The 18,680-nt window shown below is 36.8% G+C and overlaps 1 protein-coding gene across 1 annotated transcript; it reads right to left on the reverse strand.

Moving 5' to 3' along the window:
• Positions 1-489: 489 nt before the first annotated feature.
• Positions 490-14,080, reverse strand: LOC100267178 (phenylacetaldehyde reductase). Its single transcript, XM_059741805.1, is given in 13 exon segments — positions 490-826; positions 1,023-1,220; positions 1,830-1,981; positions 2,284-2,475; positions 2,554-2,723; positions 2,829-2,949; positions 4,000-4,087; positions 4,323-4,387; positions 4,389-4,507; positions 5,837-5,999; positions 6,621-6,812; positions 12,783-12,952; positions 13,902-14,080. Coding segments are annotated over 13 exon segments (1,893 nt in total). The 5' UTR covers positions 14,020-14,080; the 3' UTR covers positions 490-681.
• Positions 14,081-18,680: the final 4,600 nt, after the last annotated feature.

Raw genomic sequence — 18,680 nt, forward strand, 5'->3', positions numbered from 1 at the left:
GATCATTAGCACTTTGATGGAAAATTAATCTAACCCATTGTTGTATAAATTATTTCAGATCCTAAGAGTGGGGGCAATAGGTTGACAACAGCATAGACATGCCATTGTTATAGAGCAGCTTACATCATACTGAAGCCGGCACTCATTCAATGAAGTAACAAGTTTAAGTTTACATGGTTTGCTTGTATCAGCTCTGAACTTTGTTGGTGAAGTCACACCCAGTGTCCTTGGATGATTGTAATATGCCTCCTTATACCCAGTTCTGCAGCAACATAGCCAGAGAAATAATGGGGTTGATGCTCAAAAACACAAGCCTATTGTTTCCTGTGTCCTTTAATTATTAATATGATGCAATTTTAGGTTTCGTGTCTTACTATAGTATAATTTTGTTCAGTATATTCTACCACTTCCATCAACTGATTCCATTCTTGGACCCTTCTAATCCACTTTAATTCCCCCTTCAACCTTATTTTAGTACAAATAGGAAACTTGAACTGGGAAACCTATAGGTGATCCAGATACCAATTTCTAGCATAAGACGTGCTTACAGTCAAATGTTGCAAGATAAAGGCCCCAAAATCCTGCAAATCATAGGTGCAATGAGGTTCATAATGATAAAATTATCACGAAAGCACCATTAGTTTATGATTTATTTGCATGGCTAGCAGTAAATTCCATGAGTCAGAAGCTGACAAAGTTCTTCTCCTTCAAGCTTTCAACTGTATCCTTCAGGCTCACCTCGAGAGGAGTGAAGTGAATGCCTAAACTCTTTACTTTCTCCTGGGACACCCGGGAGGATGGTGCATAAGGTTTGTCATCTGCGCATCTGCCACCAATCAAACACATGTGGATTCATCTAAGAATTTTTTACAGGATACCAAGACATAAATATTTAAGGGGAAACAAGATGGCAGGTACTCTTCAGCAAATCCAGTGGAACAATAAGAAGTAATATTGTGTTGATTTCACTTGCTTATAATGATGACACTAACGAGTACCAGCAATAACTAATAGAAACTTACTTTTCAGGTAGGGGTAATTCAGGGTAGAGCTTGCGCAAAATCTTCACTGTCTCGGAATAGTGTAAATCCTTCTCTACCAAGCAGTATCTTCCACTAGCTTCTGGGATCTCATATGCTTGAATGTGTGCATTGGCAACATCTCTAACATCAACCAACCGGTATGATCTATTGGGAAATGTTTGAGCTCCTGCAACAAACAAATTTCAAATGCTTGCATCAGAAGAATTCAGTAGCTTGATATGAAGTATGCAATCTGCTTGTTGATATTCTGATGTTTTTTCATTCATTTTTCTCGGACGCTGTCAAGTGATTCATTAGTGGATAACACCACTGGTATGGATTGAAGTGTAGACCATGAAGGTTCTAGATCATTAACGAACAACCCTTAAACTGATGTTAGTCCTCTAAGAATTATTGCCAAGATTAATGGGGTTGGATCCAGCTGATCTAAGAATTTGATAATCAGCCATTTATTTTGGGTTTGCTCAGAGGGATTGATGAGTGTATGTAGATGTTCTTTCCCTCAGCCATACACTGTCGTGGAATTCTACACTCATTTTCAGTCCTCATTGGCTTATGAGGCTAAACAAAAGAATTATCTTATCAGATAACACATGAAATATTTTCCAATTTAGTATCTAGATGACCGCTTATTTGGACTTAGAACTTCATGTTTAAATTTTGAGGACTCTCAGATGGAGTTGATCCAATATTGACACTAAGCATGTACTTATATTCAAGTAGAGAAACAAGAAACAGAGCATAAAACACATTTTCATCAGTTGCTGAAGAGTATCATTTATGAGGTTCAGAACCACCTCTGCACTTAAATTAAGAGTAGGCTGTATGAGAGGACCAATCACCCATGCTGGATTTATCGTGACCATGTCAATCCCATTCTCTTTTGAAAACTTCCAAGCAGCCTCCTCAGCTAAGGTCTTTGAAAGCACGTACCATAGCTATCAAAAACTTGAATAATAACATTCGGTTAGAAATGGTTTCAGAATGCAGTGCAACAACTAATCAATACAAAAACTTGCCAACACATTCGAAGGCTTGTGCACACAGAGCACATGTTTGAATCAAATTCTAGCTAATATAGGAGTTAGAATGAAATTTGAGGTGAAGAAACAAAACAAATTGATGATTTGATAGATAACCCTCTCATATTTCTCGTACTTCCAGCGGAAAAACTGGTAAAATATTTTATAAAACATGCAAAAGAGATGGTATGTGATAAGAAATAAGCTCAGATGCAAACCTTCGATTCCTTGCATAACACTGGATCTGAAAACCAACTCTCATCAATTAGCACCTCAGAAGTGAGAGGTTTTCCGGTGAATACAACCGCAGCCATAGACGATGTTACAACCACTCTTTTCACAGATGGAAATTTTGCGCAGGACCTTAGGACATTGATGGTTCCCTTCAATGCAGGGTCAATCAATTCTGCCTGAACACAGAAAAAAAGAAAAGAGAAATAGAAGTTAGCTCTATTTAAGTATAGAAATGGAAGTGGTGTAGGATGAACCTGGGGGTTAACGACGTCCATTGCAACTGGGGATGCAGTATGAAAAACTCCATCACATCCATCAACTACAGAATCAAAAGACCCTTCTTCCAATAAGTCTGCTTTGAATAAATGAAGCCTTTCCTTAGCTCCATCAAGTGAAAGCAAGTGTTGTGTCTTCTTTGGATCATCTGTAGCATATATACATATATATGTAAGCACAACTAGCGAGTTAAATGGAAGCATATATAAGTCAGAATGCCCTTGAAGGTTGAGAGTTGAGATAGAGAACCGACTTGGGTCACGAACTGTTGCTTTGACAGTGTAATCGTGTTGGAGCAGGAGCTTCACCAGCCAAGAAGCTATGAACCCAGAAGCTCCAGTCACGCAGACCACCTTTCCTTCTCCACAACTCATCTCTCTTGAATCCTTGATATCTCACTTTCACCTTCCAATCTATGTTATACACTTCTAAAACTTGGTGCTAAATTTATATATAGAGATTAATATAGAGAGGGAGTGACATGTATCAGAGCTCAAAAGTAAACTGCAGGCGTATGAGAATACGCCAGCGTTTGAACCTCATTGGTGACTGGGTCACTGTCAGATTCCGTGATCCCCTCGCTCTTTCCCTTGATTTTCATTCCACAACATAAAAATGGGAATTATATTTGGACCCAGAATTTTTTTACTTTTAAAAATAAATTTTATATCTGAAATAACCAAAATACTTTCCTCTTCAATCTTTTCATACTCATTTATTCAAAACTTTAACCCTATTTTTTTCTTATTTGCTTTCTTTTTCTTCTCTTTCCCTTCATCTTCTCTCTCTCTCTCTCTCTCACGCCTTTGAAACAAATAAAATAAATAAATAAATAAAGTGAAAGAAAACAAATTTCAAGGTGCCGACTTCAAGGAAAAAAAATGTTACAGTACCTATGAATTCAAGCTTAACCCGATTTCATCGTGGGTTTAGAGATATATTTGGGTTGGGTTGGACTTTGAACAAATAAACTTCATATTATACTTGACCTCAAGTCCTCCGACTTCCACCTCTATCGACTTTATTTACTTTTATATTCTACAAGAACATTAGAACATAAATTCAGTATCTGTGAATTCTGGTATAAACTCATATTGAAGAAAAATCCATAACTAGTCTCCTTTTCCGCTTCTATCATCTTCCAATGCCAGGCCACTGCTAAAATCAAGCTCAATCAAATTTCTGGGTTCATCTGGGCTTTGCGTAATCCACTAACATAAGTTGAAACAAGACCTCCCACAAACACAAGTTCATCTGGGCCATTCTGATTGGATGCCAACTTGTAGCATGTCCTGGGAATTGCTTACAATGAACATATTTGAAGATCTATGACTCCGACACACTAATTTGCATGGCTATACCGTGTGTCAGAAACTGACACAGTTCTTCTGCCTCAAGCTTTCCACATTGTCCTTCAGGCTCACCTCCAGAGGAGTGAAGTCAATGCCCAAACTTCTAGTTTTCTCCTGGGACACCATACAGGTTGGTTCATAAGGCTTGTCGCCTGCACATCTGCCACAAATCAAACAAAAACACATCCCCCAGTTCATCTCAGATTTCTTAGTCAACCAGTGAAATAGTTGATAACAAGGAAAGCAGACTCTCACGAACTGAACCTAAAGTAACATTTATTAGCCCATCAAAAAGTTAAACGAAACAACCAAATAAACAAAAAGAAGTAACATTGTGTAAGCTGCAATGTTGATCTCAAAGGGCACTAATGAAATAACACCTTGCAAATAATTACTTCGCAGGTAGGTTTAAAGCAGGGTAGAGCTTGTACAAAATCTTCATTGTCTCAGAACAGTGCAAAAATGCTCCCTACTAAACAGTATCTGCCACTAGCTTCCGGAAGCTCATGTGCTTGAATATGTGCCATGGCAACATCTGTAACATCAACCCATCAATGTGTGTTATTGGGAAATGTATCTCCTGCAACAAACAAATTTCAGACATAAAACACGTACATAAGTGGACTCAAAGTATCAGTTTCTGTTGCATATTTGTAGTCATTGTCAACTGATTCACAGAAAGAGAATCCACCACCAGTTTTTGGCACAATCTCAAAAGTATACAGATAGAAATTTTAAGCACACATCTTGACCTTGACTGTTTACCCTAAAAAGAAAAGCCAAGAAGTGATGCAGTCACACTTTGCAAATACACTTCTACTTGTAGCTTTATATAATGTTGGAAATTACAAATGACAACACTGTTTTGTACAAAATACCTTTCTTATTTCATAGGAAAGATCGAACAGTTCTAAAGCAGCACGACAAACTAATGTGGTTTTGCAAGCATTGAACAAAACAACCACCGACAAGCCTTATCCCAATTACTTTGGGCTGGATCCATGAATCAAAGTACAACCATCAAAGCACAGGTTTATTTTATGACCAACTCTCAACCTAATGGCAACCCCCTAATAATTTAACCAAGATACAGGGGAAATCAGTTGGAGGCAGCAGAGGCCATAAGCCAAGAGCAGTTGGCTAGTAAGGAAAGAAACCATATTGGCTATACAGTTAAAGTAGTATTGATTATTGTAAAAGTTGTGAATAAAGTAACATTATATTTCTCTATAAAGCCACTAGAAATGATTCTAAATGTTTAAAAAATCTTGAGATCTTTAAAATACTCAAAAAAGAAAAAAGTTATTAGAAGTTTTTAAAAATACTGATCAAGTGAATATGAGCAACTCATTTTCAATGGGGTTGGATGCAGGAAACCCCCACTTTATGTTAATTAAGTTTGTTGATCCACAGTAATCATTTATATTGGGGTGGATCAGAAGCATTAATGGGTTATTTGAGAAGTTCTTGCCCTTAGCTTTAATTTGCATTCAAAATACCTGAAGTTCAGGATAGTAATTGCATACACATGTTTTGAGTCCTTTCACAGTCCAGAGGTCCTTCAAACCAGATGGGCTTAGGAGGCCTAAATAAAATATATCTATATCAAAGCTCATATGCAAATACCCTAAATGAGTATCTCAGTGACATAATAATAATGACCAGAGGAGAACATTTTTTTAATGTTAGAAGATTAGGCAACATATATCAAAATGCATATGTAGTCCTTTTATGTGGAACTGTGGAAGTCTTGTGACAGTTTATTTTTAAGTTTTGATTTAAACTTCTGGGTTTCCATTTGGAGGGTTGTTGGATAGAGTTGACTCAATATTGAAGTGAAGCGTGTATTGATGTTGAAGTAGAAAGATAAACATAAAAAAAGAGATTCTCATCAATTGCTGAAGAGTACCTTTTAGTAGCTTCAGAACTTCCTCCACACTTAGATTAAGAGTAGGCTGTAAGAGAGGACCAATTACCCACCCTGGATGTATTGTAACCATGTCAATCCCATTCTCTTTTGCAAACTTCCAAGCAGCTTCCTCAGCTAGTGTCTTTGAAAGAATTTACCATAGCTAGTAGAAACAAATATGTTTGAAAACATATAGTGAGAAGCATTTCCAGTAGATAATGGAACATAAAGACCATCCAATGAACTTATAAACCCAAGAAAAATCAATAGGAGGCTGTGCAGACATATACACAATAAAACAAATTAGATATGTCACAACAATTACTATCCCTATATCCCTAGAAAAAATGTACCTACATTTTGTCAACCCTTGTTTCTGTGCCCATCATGTTTACTGGACAGCAAGACAATCAGAGATTAACATCCATCCCATTCATATAATGTCCAAATTAGAGTTCTCATTCAATTTCTTGTTTGAGGAATGTGACCATATGGATCAGACAGCTACCAACACCGTATTAGTGAAATATTAGACATACATGGAAGGATTATTTAGTCTAATGGGAGGCTTAGCAAAAAACAGGGAGAGTTATTTACCCCTCCCATTCCCATTGTGTTATTTAACCCTAAGCTAGATAGTAGAAGTGTAAAAACAAGAAGGCACGACCAATTGGCAGCTACTTCTGCAGGGTAAAAGAAGTGAAAGCCATGAAAAGGAAACATTTTGTAAATCCACGAATAAGAACATGGAAATATGTGATGATAAATCATCTCATATAAGCACCTTTGATTTCTCACAGAACACTGGATCTGAAAGCCAACTTTCATCAACTAGCACATAAGGAGCTAGAGGTTTCCCATTGAATGCAACTGAAGCCATAGATGATGTTACTGCCACTCTTTTGACAGATGGAACTTTTGCACAAGATCTTAGAACATTCATTGTTCCTTTCAGTGCTGGGTCAATTAGTTGTGCCTGAAACATGGGGAAACAGATAAAACGCTTAAGGGTGGTGGAGATTTGGGCTAACACCCAGTGGAGCTTCTGTGGTAAAGTGAGGGTAGCTGCATTAAGAGATGCATTGTTCCTTTTTGAATTTTCCAATAGGGGTGATGCTCAAAGAGTGCTACAGGAGGGGAGTCGCCTGCTCAAGGGGGTTCGCTTATCCCTAGATTGGTGGGCTCCAACTATGGGGTGTTCAAGAGTGGAGTTTCAGAGGGATGTTTCCTGGGTGAGAATCCCAGGGCTGCCTCTTCAGTTTTGGTGCATGGAGTTCTTCAGAAGAGTGGGGGATGCCTGTGGGGGTTTTGTTGATGTGGATGAGGAGACCAAAAAGTCTCGCTACAGAAGGGGAGCTAGAATTTTAGTTAAAAATAATGGGAAGGAGGTGCCTGGAAGATTAGAGGTGATAGCTGGATTCGCCTCATTCTCTATTCCGTTGTAGTGGGAGGACTCGGTGTGGTTCTCGGCACTTCAGGTTGCAGATGAACCAGTGAGCAAGACGAGTAACGCTCCATCCGAACAGGGAGAAGGAGGGTGTGACCCACGTGCTAAGGAGCGAGTGAAAGAGATGCACTATGGAGGAGGAAATCCCGCTGCAGGTGTTGGCGATAGAGTGACAGGCTGGGAGATCCGGATTCCCGAGGATAAAGCTGGGAAAAAAGACGGTGGAGGTCTTGTTTCCCTGCAAGAGGTGACCGGGCTGATGAAGGAGACGCCTGACGCAGCAAAAGGTGGGGCGGCTGAAGTGATTAGGAAGGACAAAATGAAGCGTTTTGAAAAAGGTAGAAGTATTGAGGCTGGAAAGGCTGGAAAGGATGGGCCAAGCTCCAAGCGGGCTGAATTGGAGAACCAGCTGGGAGGGCCTGCCTGCTCTCGGATGCCCAGCTCCCACAGGGCCAAAAGTCCTTTTAAGAAAGTGGTTTTGGGCCGCCTTAAAAGGGAGGGGAGATGGGCTGGGTCATTTAGGCCCAATAGTTCTTGGGAGCCCAGCACTCACAGGGCCAAAAGTCTTTTTAAGAGAATGGGTATGGGCTGCTTTAAAAAGGAGGGAAGATGGGCTGGGTCAACTAGGCCCAATAGATCAAAAGAAGTTATAAAGGGGTCAGCCCATGTATCAGTCCTAGGGCTCCCTTCCTCTGCTGCTGGGGAAAACAAGGAGGAGCTCCCGACGCCAAGGTGTACCAAGGATTTCTCGATGCAGGAGGCGCTGGCGCTGGGTCAAGATCGAAACGCCCCGCCGTGGAAGAGCTATACATCAGGTATGTACCCCATCTCAACTACTCTTGGGGGGGTCTCAGGGGAATCATCTGGCCCTTCTTCTTCTTCTCCTTCTCTTCCCGGGATGGGGGATTCCATGGGGATCTCGCAATTAAGGCAGCTTGAGGAGACGATTGAAGACCCCTTGGAGACCGAACTGCCGCTTTGCATGGTTCTCAAGGATGGACGTTCCTTCTCTCTGCCAGGTAATGAAGGGGCCAGTTGCCAAGAGGGAGGGATAGGGGCGGTATCCCTTCGGTCTCGAGAAGGTGAGGTCCAGACGCCACATCTTCAGATTATTGGAGTAGGAGAAAAGGAAAACGACAAATCCCCTTGGATAAATAAGAAATTCCTAGGCTTCTGCAAGTCGGTGGGGGTCTCGATTGAAGGTTTTGAGGAGGATATTTTGAGAATTCTCAAGGAGATTGAGAATAAAAGATGCTTCATCAGGAAGTCTAATGAGAAAAAAAGAGGCACATTGTCGGGTTCAAGGAAGGAAAGAGAGTTGAAGAAGCTCGTCAGCACCATTAACTATGATGGAGTGGCTGGAAGAGAGACAGAGGAAAGGGAGCTGGGAAGGCAAATGACCGTGGTTCCTTATGAAGCTTAGAGTACTGTCCTGGAATGTTAGAGGCATGCATGACCCAGATAAAAGGATGGTCATCAAGTCGATGGTGAGAAAACACAAGCCAGATCTGGTTTGTCTACAGGAGACAAAGATGAAGGAAATGTCTGATAGGGTTGTCAAGAGTGTGGGAATTGGGAGGAATTTAGGTTGGGTGTCTTTAGATGCTAGGGGTGCTGCAGGTGGGGTGCTAGGAATGTGGGATAAAAGAGTTTTGGAAGGGTTGGAGTTCGAAGTGGGGTCTTTTTCTATCTCTTGTCGTTTTAGAAATTGTGAAGAGGGCTTTGTGTGGGTTTTCTCTGGGTTATATGGTCCGAGCAAAGGAAGGGAGAGGAGGGAGTTGTGGGAGGAGTTAGCCGCAATCAAGGGGCTTTGGAATGATCCCTGGTGCATAGCAGGGGATTTTAATGTAGTGCGGTTCCCAGCTGAAACGAGCAATGGAAGGCAGATGTCAAATGCGATGAGAGAGTTTTCAAGCTTTATCGAAGAGTTTGAACTAGTTGACCCACCTCTGGGGAGTGGAGCTTTCACTTGGATAGGAGGGGAAGGAGGGGCCCTTAAGGCTCGGTTAGATCGTTTTCTGTTCTCAGGAGACTGGGAGGAACGAGTGACCGAGGCAATGCAATGTCTTCTAACTAGACCTGTTTCTAACCATTGTCCAATTCTGTTAGACTGTGGTGGGGTGAGAAAAGGTAAAAGCCCGTTTAGGTTTGAGAACATGTAGCTAAGGGTGGAAGGATTTATGGATAAGGTTAAAGAATGGTGGCAGTCTTACATTTTTAGGGGGAGTCCAAGCTTTGTGATAGCGAAGAAGCTTCAGGCTTTGAAACACGACCTGAAGTTGTGGAATAAAGAATCCCTTGGCGATGTTTCAGTTAAGAAGAATGCAGCCTAGGAGTTGTTAAAATATTGGGACAATTTAGAAAGTCTTGGCTCTCTCTCTGAGGAAGATAGGAGGAGTCAAGGGGCAGCCAGAGACGAATTTAATCATTGTGTCATCCTTGAAGAAATCTCTTGGAGGCAGAAGTCAAGGGCCCTTTGGCTGAAGGAGGGAGATAGCAACACCAAGTTTTTCCATCGGATGGCTAATGCTAGGAGAAGGGGAAACTTTATCAGTAGCCTAACAGTTAGGGGTATTAGGTTGAGTAAAGAGGAGGAGCTTAAAGAAGGGATTGGGTCTTACTTTAAGTCTATGTTTGAGGACCCCATAGTGAGAAGACCAGAAGTGGAGTCTGGTCTATTTAATACTCTTGATTCCTTGGATAATGATATTTTGGAGAGGCAATTCTCGATCGAGGAGGTGCTCAGAGCTCTCTCTGATCTGGGGGGAGACAAGGCGCCAGGGCCGGATGGCTTTACGCTGGCTTTCTGGAAGACCTGTTGGCCTGTTGTTGGGGGGGAAGTGATGCAGGTCTTTGAGGAGCTCCACTCACAGAATGTGATCTTTCGAAGTCATAATGCAACCTTCTTAGTGCTGATCCCAAAGAAAGAGGGGGCTAGTGATGTGCAGGATTATAGACCAATCAGTTTAGTGGGGATTCTTTATAAAATTATTGCTAAAGTTCTAGCAAATAGATTGAAAGGAGTAATGGGAAAATTGGTTTCGAATAGTCAGAATGCTTTTGTAGAAGGGAGGCAGATTTTGGACGCTGTTTTGGTGGCTAATGAGGCGATAGACTCAAGGAAGAGAAGTGTTGGGACAGGCTTAGTGTGCAAATTGGACATTGAGAAGGCTTATGACCATGTAAATTGGAGGTTCCTCATGTCAGTCTTGGAGAAGATGGGTTTTGGTCCAAAATGGCGTAAATGGATTTTTTGTTGCTTATCGACTGTGAGAATGGCAGTGTTAGTGAATGGTACTCCCACAGATTTCTTCTCAACGTTTAGGGGCCTAAGGCAAGGTGATCCACTCTCACCTTATTTGTTTGTGCTGATCATGGAAGCGCTCAGTAGTTTAATTTCAAGAGCTGAAGAGAATGGTTTTATTAGGGGCTTCAAGGCAACCGGAAGACGGGGAGAAGGGGTGTCAGTCTCCCACCTATTGTTTGCTGATGATACTCTCCTTTTTTGTGAGGATGATAGGGATCAACTGATTTTGTGGAAGTGGGTTGTTATCTACTTTGAAGTAGTTTCAGGTCTAAAAATTAATTTGCAGAAAAGCGAAATTATTCCAATTGGGGGAGTGGAAGAGGTGGATAGAGCTGCTGCAGTTTTCGGGTGTAAAGTGGGGAATCTCCCTACGAATTATCTAGGCCTACCTCTTGGAGCATCCCACAAATCGTGTAGAGTTTGGGATGGGGTAGAAGAAAGATTCAAGAGAAAGTTGGCTATGTAGAAAAAACAATATCTCTCTAAGGGAGGTCGTCTTACCCTCATAAAGAGCACACTCTCAAATCTCCCTATCTACTTCATGTCTCTTTTTGTTATCCCAAGGAAAGTGAGACTCAGATTGGAAAAAATTCAAAAGGAGTTCTTGTGGGGAGATATGGAGGAAAGAAGGAAGATCCACTTGGTGAGATGGGAGGTTATTTGTAAAGATAAGAGGCATGGAGGGTTGGGGTTAAGGTACTTGAAGGATTTCAATCATGCTTTGCTTGAAAAATGGCTATGGAGATTTCCTATAGAAAGGGAGAATTTTTTTAGAAGAGTCATTGTTGGTAAATTTGGGGAGGTACAAGGTGGGTGGACCATTAGAGAGGTGAGAGAGTCTTATGGGACGGGCCTTTGGAAAGACATTAGGAAGGGTTGGGAGGAATTCTTTCTCAGAACTAGGATTCATATTGGAAATGGGAGACGAACCAGATTTTGGTGGGACATGTGGGTAGGAGATTCTAAGCTAAAGGATCTCTTCCCTTTGCTGTTTAGAATTGCAGCTAATAGTTCTGCAATAGTGGCTGATCTGTGGGGAAGACAAGAAGGTGGAGGTGGGGGTTGGGAGGTGCACTTTAGAAGACCCTTTCAAGATTGGGAGTTAGAGGAGGTGAACCGCTTTTTGGGTTACATTTCTGCAGTAAGGGTGCAAGAAGGGGAGGATTTTCTGGTTTGGAAAATTGAGAGAAAAGGAACGTTTAAGGTAAATTCTTATTATAGGTCTTTGAAGGAAGACAATAGCCCTTTATTTCCAGAAAAGGAGGTTTGGGATTCGTATGCCCCTTTAAGAACTCGTTTTTTTGCTTGGGAAGCAATTTGGGGGAAAATTTCCACTATAGATATGCTGATGAGGAGGGGTTGGTCTATGGCTAATAGATGCAACCTGTGCAAAGAAAATGAGGAAACGACGAATCACATCCTAATTCATTGTGGTAAGACAAGGGATCTTTGGAACTTATTGTTTTCTTCGTTTGGGGTGGTGTGGGTGCTCCCGCATTCCGTGAGAAATTTGCTTCTTGAGTGGAAAATGAAAGGCATGGGGAAGAAAAGGAGTGTAGTTTAAAAATTGGCGCCTATTTGTCTGTTTTGGTGTATTTGGGGAGAGCGAAATCGAAGAACCTTCCTAAAGGAAGAGATGACAAATACAAGCTTGAGGAAACTTTTTCTTCGGTCCCTGCTTGAATGGTCTCAACAATTTGTGGACTTGGACTTGGATTATCTATCTTTCCGGAATTTGTTGGGTGATAGGGTTGTTGTTTAGCTAATCCTTTTTAGACTTTATTTTTCTCTTGTTGCCTTGTTTTGGGCCTTCTTTGTATACAGCCTGTGTACTTAGGGAGCGCCCCCTGTTTTCTGGCGTTTTTTTAATCTAATGGTTCTCTTTGTCTATCAAAAAAAAAAAACCTAAGTAGTCCAATGAAGCTAAGCTGATAAAAAGCTAATAATTGTGTACAAAAGCAAACATAAGATCACATTACATGGATCTTAAATATTTTCCTCCATTGTATTGGTTTAATGAAATCAACATTCACTACCATTGGATCAGTTGACGAGACCACATACAGAAAGAAGAATCATGCAAAGTAATTATTTCTGATTAGTTAGTAATTTCAAGATCACTAATTGATTGGAAAAGAATATAGACAATACTAAATTTTACAGTATGCGGATGGAACCAATATAGGATAAACCTGGGGGTTATCAACTATCAGCACAACTGGGGATGCTGTATGAAATACTGCATCACATCCATCAACCACAGATTCAAAGGATCCCTCTTCAAGTAAGTTTGCTTTAAACAAATGAAGCCTTTCTGTGGCACCTTCAAGTGCAAGCAAGTGTTCTGTCTTCTTTGGATAATCTGTAGCATATTAAGCAGAACTTGCATGTTAAATGGAAAAACGAAGAAGAAAGCTTACAAAAAACTTTATTTTGATAAGAATATATATTATATAATAGAAAAAACGCCCAAATGGAAGCATGACTAGAATATTAAGAAATTCAATTATGCTCTTCTTAGAAGAATGAGGATTGGAGTAAAAATGGATGAGGCACGTAGAGTAGTGATTTTCTCAACTGCAATTGCGAGCTTTTGGACCATTTATTCAGGAGGAAACCAAAGAAAAATAAAGAAACAAAATGAAGGCCTAAACTGGCTTCTTGTCTTGTCTGTAGAACAACAAAAGCTTGTGATAAAGCCAGAACAATTGTAAAAAAATTTGTTGATTTTCTCCTAGGGAAGCAAAACAGTAATCAGAATATATGGCTAGTTTGGTTCGTTTCTATGAAAACATTTTCAAGAATAGGCTTCCAAAAAGAACAAAGGCTCATATTTAGAGTTTCTAGTTCAAAAACAATTTGGTGTGGCTGAAGGAAAATCCTTTTCTTTCCTTTTGTTTTTGAGACCTCCTTAGTGTCTTGGAATATCATTTGATCAAAGAAGCCTTAAATTTAAATGCAAATTTTTTTACAATAATAGTAGTAATTAAGAAGGAACACATGGGGAATCTGAGATGAATTGATTCTGAAAGTATATGAAATCATTTTTAACAGCATAAACTTTATCAATTTGTCCTGTACAACCATATAGAGAGTATAATTCCAAGAAAATTAGGACAACACAAATAACTGAGTAGTGAACATTGACTTTCAATCATAGATTAAACTTCTGAAAAAGGAAAAAGGACAAAGACCCATCAAAATACCACTGAAACAATAAAGAAAGAAGAAAATTGGGGATAATAGCAAGTGGGGTTTGAGAATGAGCAGTGTTGTAAGTATGAAGTTTTGTAATTGGGAAGAGAACTGACTTGGGTCTCGAACTGTGGCTTTGACGGTGTAGCCGCGTTGGAGCAGGAGCTTCACCAGCCATGAGGCTGTGTACCCAGAAGCTCCAGTCACGCACACCAACTTGCCTTGCTCGCTCATCTCTCACTCAGTCACTCTCTTTGTAGTCAATACACAGCACCTTTTTCTCAGATTCCACTTGAATTCATGGAGAAATTTATAATATTTCACATCCATCGCCCGCCCGGCCCAACCCGAAATTTCGGGCTTCAGACAGGTTTTTTTTGGACTTAAGAGAAAAGAATTTGAGCAAAGCCAGGCCGGGCTGAGTTTCCCAAACCTCGCTTTGGGCTTTGGCTTCAGGACGGGTTGATTTTTTTAATTTGAATATTACTTATTGTGACCCTCTCAAGGAGTGTAAGAATAACTATATGATTAGTACGTTAACTTGGCTCCGATATTAATTGCATGTGCGTTACAGGGGCTTCTGGTTACGTAGCTTCATGGCTAGTCAAGCTCCTGCTCCAACGTGGCTACGCCGTCAATGCTTCAGTTCGCGACCCAGGTATGTATTCAATCTCTCCTACAATTCCCATATTTCTGTCTATCTATCCATATAAAAAACTCTCTGTTTGGCCGCCGAGAAAACCTGGGAAATTGCAGTAAACAGGGGATTAGTTTCCGTGTTTCGAGTCTTCTGCCCTGAATAATGAATAACCCAAGATTCAATATTTAGCTTCTTTTCTTTTTGTCACCATTTCAGCAGCCAACCATAGTCAAAAGGCATTAATTATCGTTAATTTAGTTCGAATTTCAATTTTTCCAGAGTGCAATTCCAATTTTGATCTAAGCATATGAAGGAAAAGGCAAAAGGAGGGGTTTCTGTGCTGGGAGGTTTTTGACCACATGATGAATAACCCATGATTCAAAATTTTGATCAGAGACAGAACCCCAGTGTTAAACTTCTCTGTATAATCCCAGTTCTAATGAATCATGCTTTGATTGCAAGAAACTAAAGGACAAGGGATGGAAAGGAGACAGTTTTCGTGTTTTGAGTAATATTATGTAATATGTAAAAAAAAATAATAATAAAATAAAATAAAATCAAACACCAGCATAAATTGCTTTCTGAGGGGACACAATAGTAAGATCATATTTTTCTTTTTAAAAAATGAGTGATATTTTTTATTAATTATCTCACCATTAAATTTAATATTATTTTTGAAATATAATGAAGTATGATTTTTAAGGTAATTACTTGAAAGCATTGTAACATCACCTCATTAAGTCAAAAATTGTGTGTATATTATCTTTTCCACAAGTTTCATTTTTCATGAGAACCACCGCGCCTTAGAAATTTTAAAATTTGGAATTCAAAATCATATTCATTGAATAATTTTTATTTTATTATTTTTATGAAACTTATCAACGAGACATTATATTGATAGAAAATATTACTGAAATCTAAAGTGGTTTTCACTATTTATTATCGATTTTTATTTTTATTTTTTAATCTATGAAAGTGTTGTAAAACTTATTAAGTTAATAAGGGTTTGGATTAATAAAGACTTTTTTCTAGTAAGAAAGTTATATATTCTTAAATTATTTAATCTTTATATAGAAGAATTAAATAAGTGAAATGGGTTTAAAATATAATATAGTAATAATTTATTGACTTTAAATTTATTTTTTATTTTTCTTTCATTTTATTATTTCCCTTTATTTTCTTTCCCTCAAACTTTTCAAAAACTAAACATAGTCATAAACACTCTATAAACAGAAAAGAGATTTTGCATCACAGGATTTATACCGAACAAGTTAATTGCATCATTTATATATGGAGATTTGCATTCAATAACCTCTTCTTCTAAGGTTTTTTTTTTTCACTTATAATATTATACCATTTATTATACTAGCAATTGATTCAATATTGTTTATTGATGCATTATGTTAGCCTAAGGTTTTCCTAGTCACGTTTTAATTGCTATTTAAAATATTGTGAAAAAAAAACCTATTTTAAGAATAAATTCTAAAAAAAATTGTTTTGCATATGATATTTGCCAAGTATATTTTCTAAGTTAAAAATCTGATTTTTTTTTTAGTATTTTCGAGAATAATTTTCAAATAAATTAGTTATTTATTTTTTATGCATTTTCAAATCAAAATCAATTAGTTATTAAACTTAAAATTAATATAAAGTTTAAACAATCGCGATGTAATCGAGCATCAAATAACATATACATCTTTATAGTTGCATTAATCTACTTCATATAAGTAAAACCATCTAAGTACAAATCGTACATGAAACACATTGTCGTATTTATCTTTTTATTTGATGACTCATGTTATCTATATACTACTTTTTATTAATTAAAAAAAATAAAACAAAAATATAGAAAAATAGTTATTTTCATTTGCCAAATTGTGGCACACAAGTTTCTAATGAAGTTCAAAACTAATATAATTGATTACATGAGAAAATAGCATAGCTTTTAGTTAATAAAAATTAGCCAATTAAATATCAGATTAGCTTTTGTTTTTCCTCTTCTTATGAGTATGGTCTCCATGATTCTTATTGATCTCAAGATTAATTTAAAAAATTTAAGTAAGAGACTAACTTTCTTGCAATTTATTAAACTCGAGTTAATAAAATTAGCTAATTAAATTAGTCTATCGGCTTTTTTTTTTTTTTAAAGAATTATGTTTTAGAGTCGGATGGACTTGATAATTTACCCAAAATTCACATAACACCCACAATTACCGGGAAGGATATGAAAAATTTAAGGGATTAAAAAATTCTTATAAGCTGCCACAAAAAGAATGGAGGATGAAGAGTGAGAGTGCCGGTGGGTGGTGGTCGCCGAAGGTGTAGTGTGATGGTATGACTGCTGGGTGGTGGTTGTCAAAGGTGTTGCTGTTAGCAAAGGGTTTTTTTATTTTATTTTTAAAATCAAGGGTATTTTAGATATTTTTAAAAGATGATATCATTCCGTTCAATTTTTACATATTTGTTAGATTTTGGGCTCAAATACGAGTGTTATGCAAAACTTGGGCTAATTATCAGACCTATCTAACTCGTAAAATTAATTTGTTTTATTATTCATTATTTTCCATTTTAATGGATTTTAATAAATAATTTTTATATTTCACCCATCCCTCCACTTAATTGGTTTGGAGGCTTCAAGTACATTTATATTTTTTAAATTCCTCATTTAATATTAACAGATTAGTTTGTTTATAATTGATATGGGCAATGTAGGTACCACTGTTTATTTATTCGCTTTCAAACCTTTATGCAAGCTTAAATTCACGTGCAAAATAAATATAAATATAAATATTAAATCACTACATACAACAAATTGCTACTAATAATTATAGTGTAACATGATGTCTATGTGAAATTCTATTTCATTCTTTTAAGCCATCACTTTAGTTTATCATAGATTAAATTAGCAATGTAATTTGGAAAGTTTCAACACAACGAAATTCAAACTCAACAAGAATTTGATCGGATTTGGATGACCTCTTTTGCAATTTAAATTAGGTTTAGATTAAAAAATCGAACTTGAATTGAACTTAGGTTGAGTAAGGCTAAATAACTTGAACGTAATTTAAGTATTTAATAATTTTAATTAGATAATTATATTTTTATTTTATATAAAAAAATAAATAAATAATTTTTTTATTATGTTATTTATTTAGTGATTTTTAAATTTTAAATAATTTTATTTATATTTAAGTCCAATTAACAATAAATTCAATGCAAGAAGAAAAAAATAGCTTATCATTATTATTTTAAAGTGGATTTCAATTTAAAATTTTTGCAAGTGGATATGAGTTATTAACCTTTTAAATTAATTGAATTTAAAAAGTTGCAAATAGGTTCCATTACCTAATCTTTTATTAAATTGATTTTGATGTTAGAGGCAACAACAATGCAAGTTCAGAATGGGTTGCCATCATCCTAACCTTATCTCGTTTATTCAAAATAATTTTCATTTTCGTTCTATTAACAAAATAAAAATGCGTATACTTGTCCGATTTAACTTTTAAAATTTATTTTAAAATTTTATTTAAATATTTTTTAACTATATCAAAATAAATTTATTTTATAAATAATTAGAAAGAGGAGAAAATTTACCAGCCCAAAGTTCACGCCTTGAAAAGTTTTAATCAAGTGGGAAAGATACTAATGTTATGTTTGGTAATTTTAAAGAAAATCATTTTTTCATGAAAAATATAAAAATAAAAAATCAAATATAATTACAATTAATTATAAATTTATGTATTTGAAAATTATTTTATTTATATAATGAAGGAAAATAATTTAATAAATTTGAAGAAATATATAAAAATAATTTATTAATTTTAAATTTATTTTTTCTTTTTCTTTATTATCATTTTTTTTTTTTTTACTTTTCCTTTTTATTTCCAAGGATAACCAAACAAAATTTGAAGTTCTTTATATTTTTTTTCCTTTTTGTAATGATTTCAATAATCTAAATATAACTTTATTTCATTATGTACTTTGAAAAATATTAAACCCTATAAGTGATTTTTCAAATGGTTAAAAGTATTTTCTAAATTTTGTTAAACACTGGATTTTTTTTTTAATACTATCAAATAGACTCTTAAAATGTATTTCATAGTAATTTTAAAAAATATTTATAATATTTATAACACGTGAATAATAACAAATTTTAAGTGTTAAAAATATTGAAAATAATTTTTTAAATTACTATGAAACGGGCTTTTAAATCGTCACCAATTAAAAGTCATGGTATAAATCTCCTATCAATGAA

The sequence above is a fragment of the Vitis vinifera genome, chromosome 13 (assembly GCF_030704535.1).
Source record: "Vitis vinifera cultivar Pinot Noir 40024 chromosome 13, ASM3070453v1".
Classification (NCBI taxonomy): Eukaryota; Viridiplantae; Streptophyta; class Magnoliopsida; order Vitales; family Vitaceae; genus Vitis; species Vitis vinifera.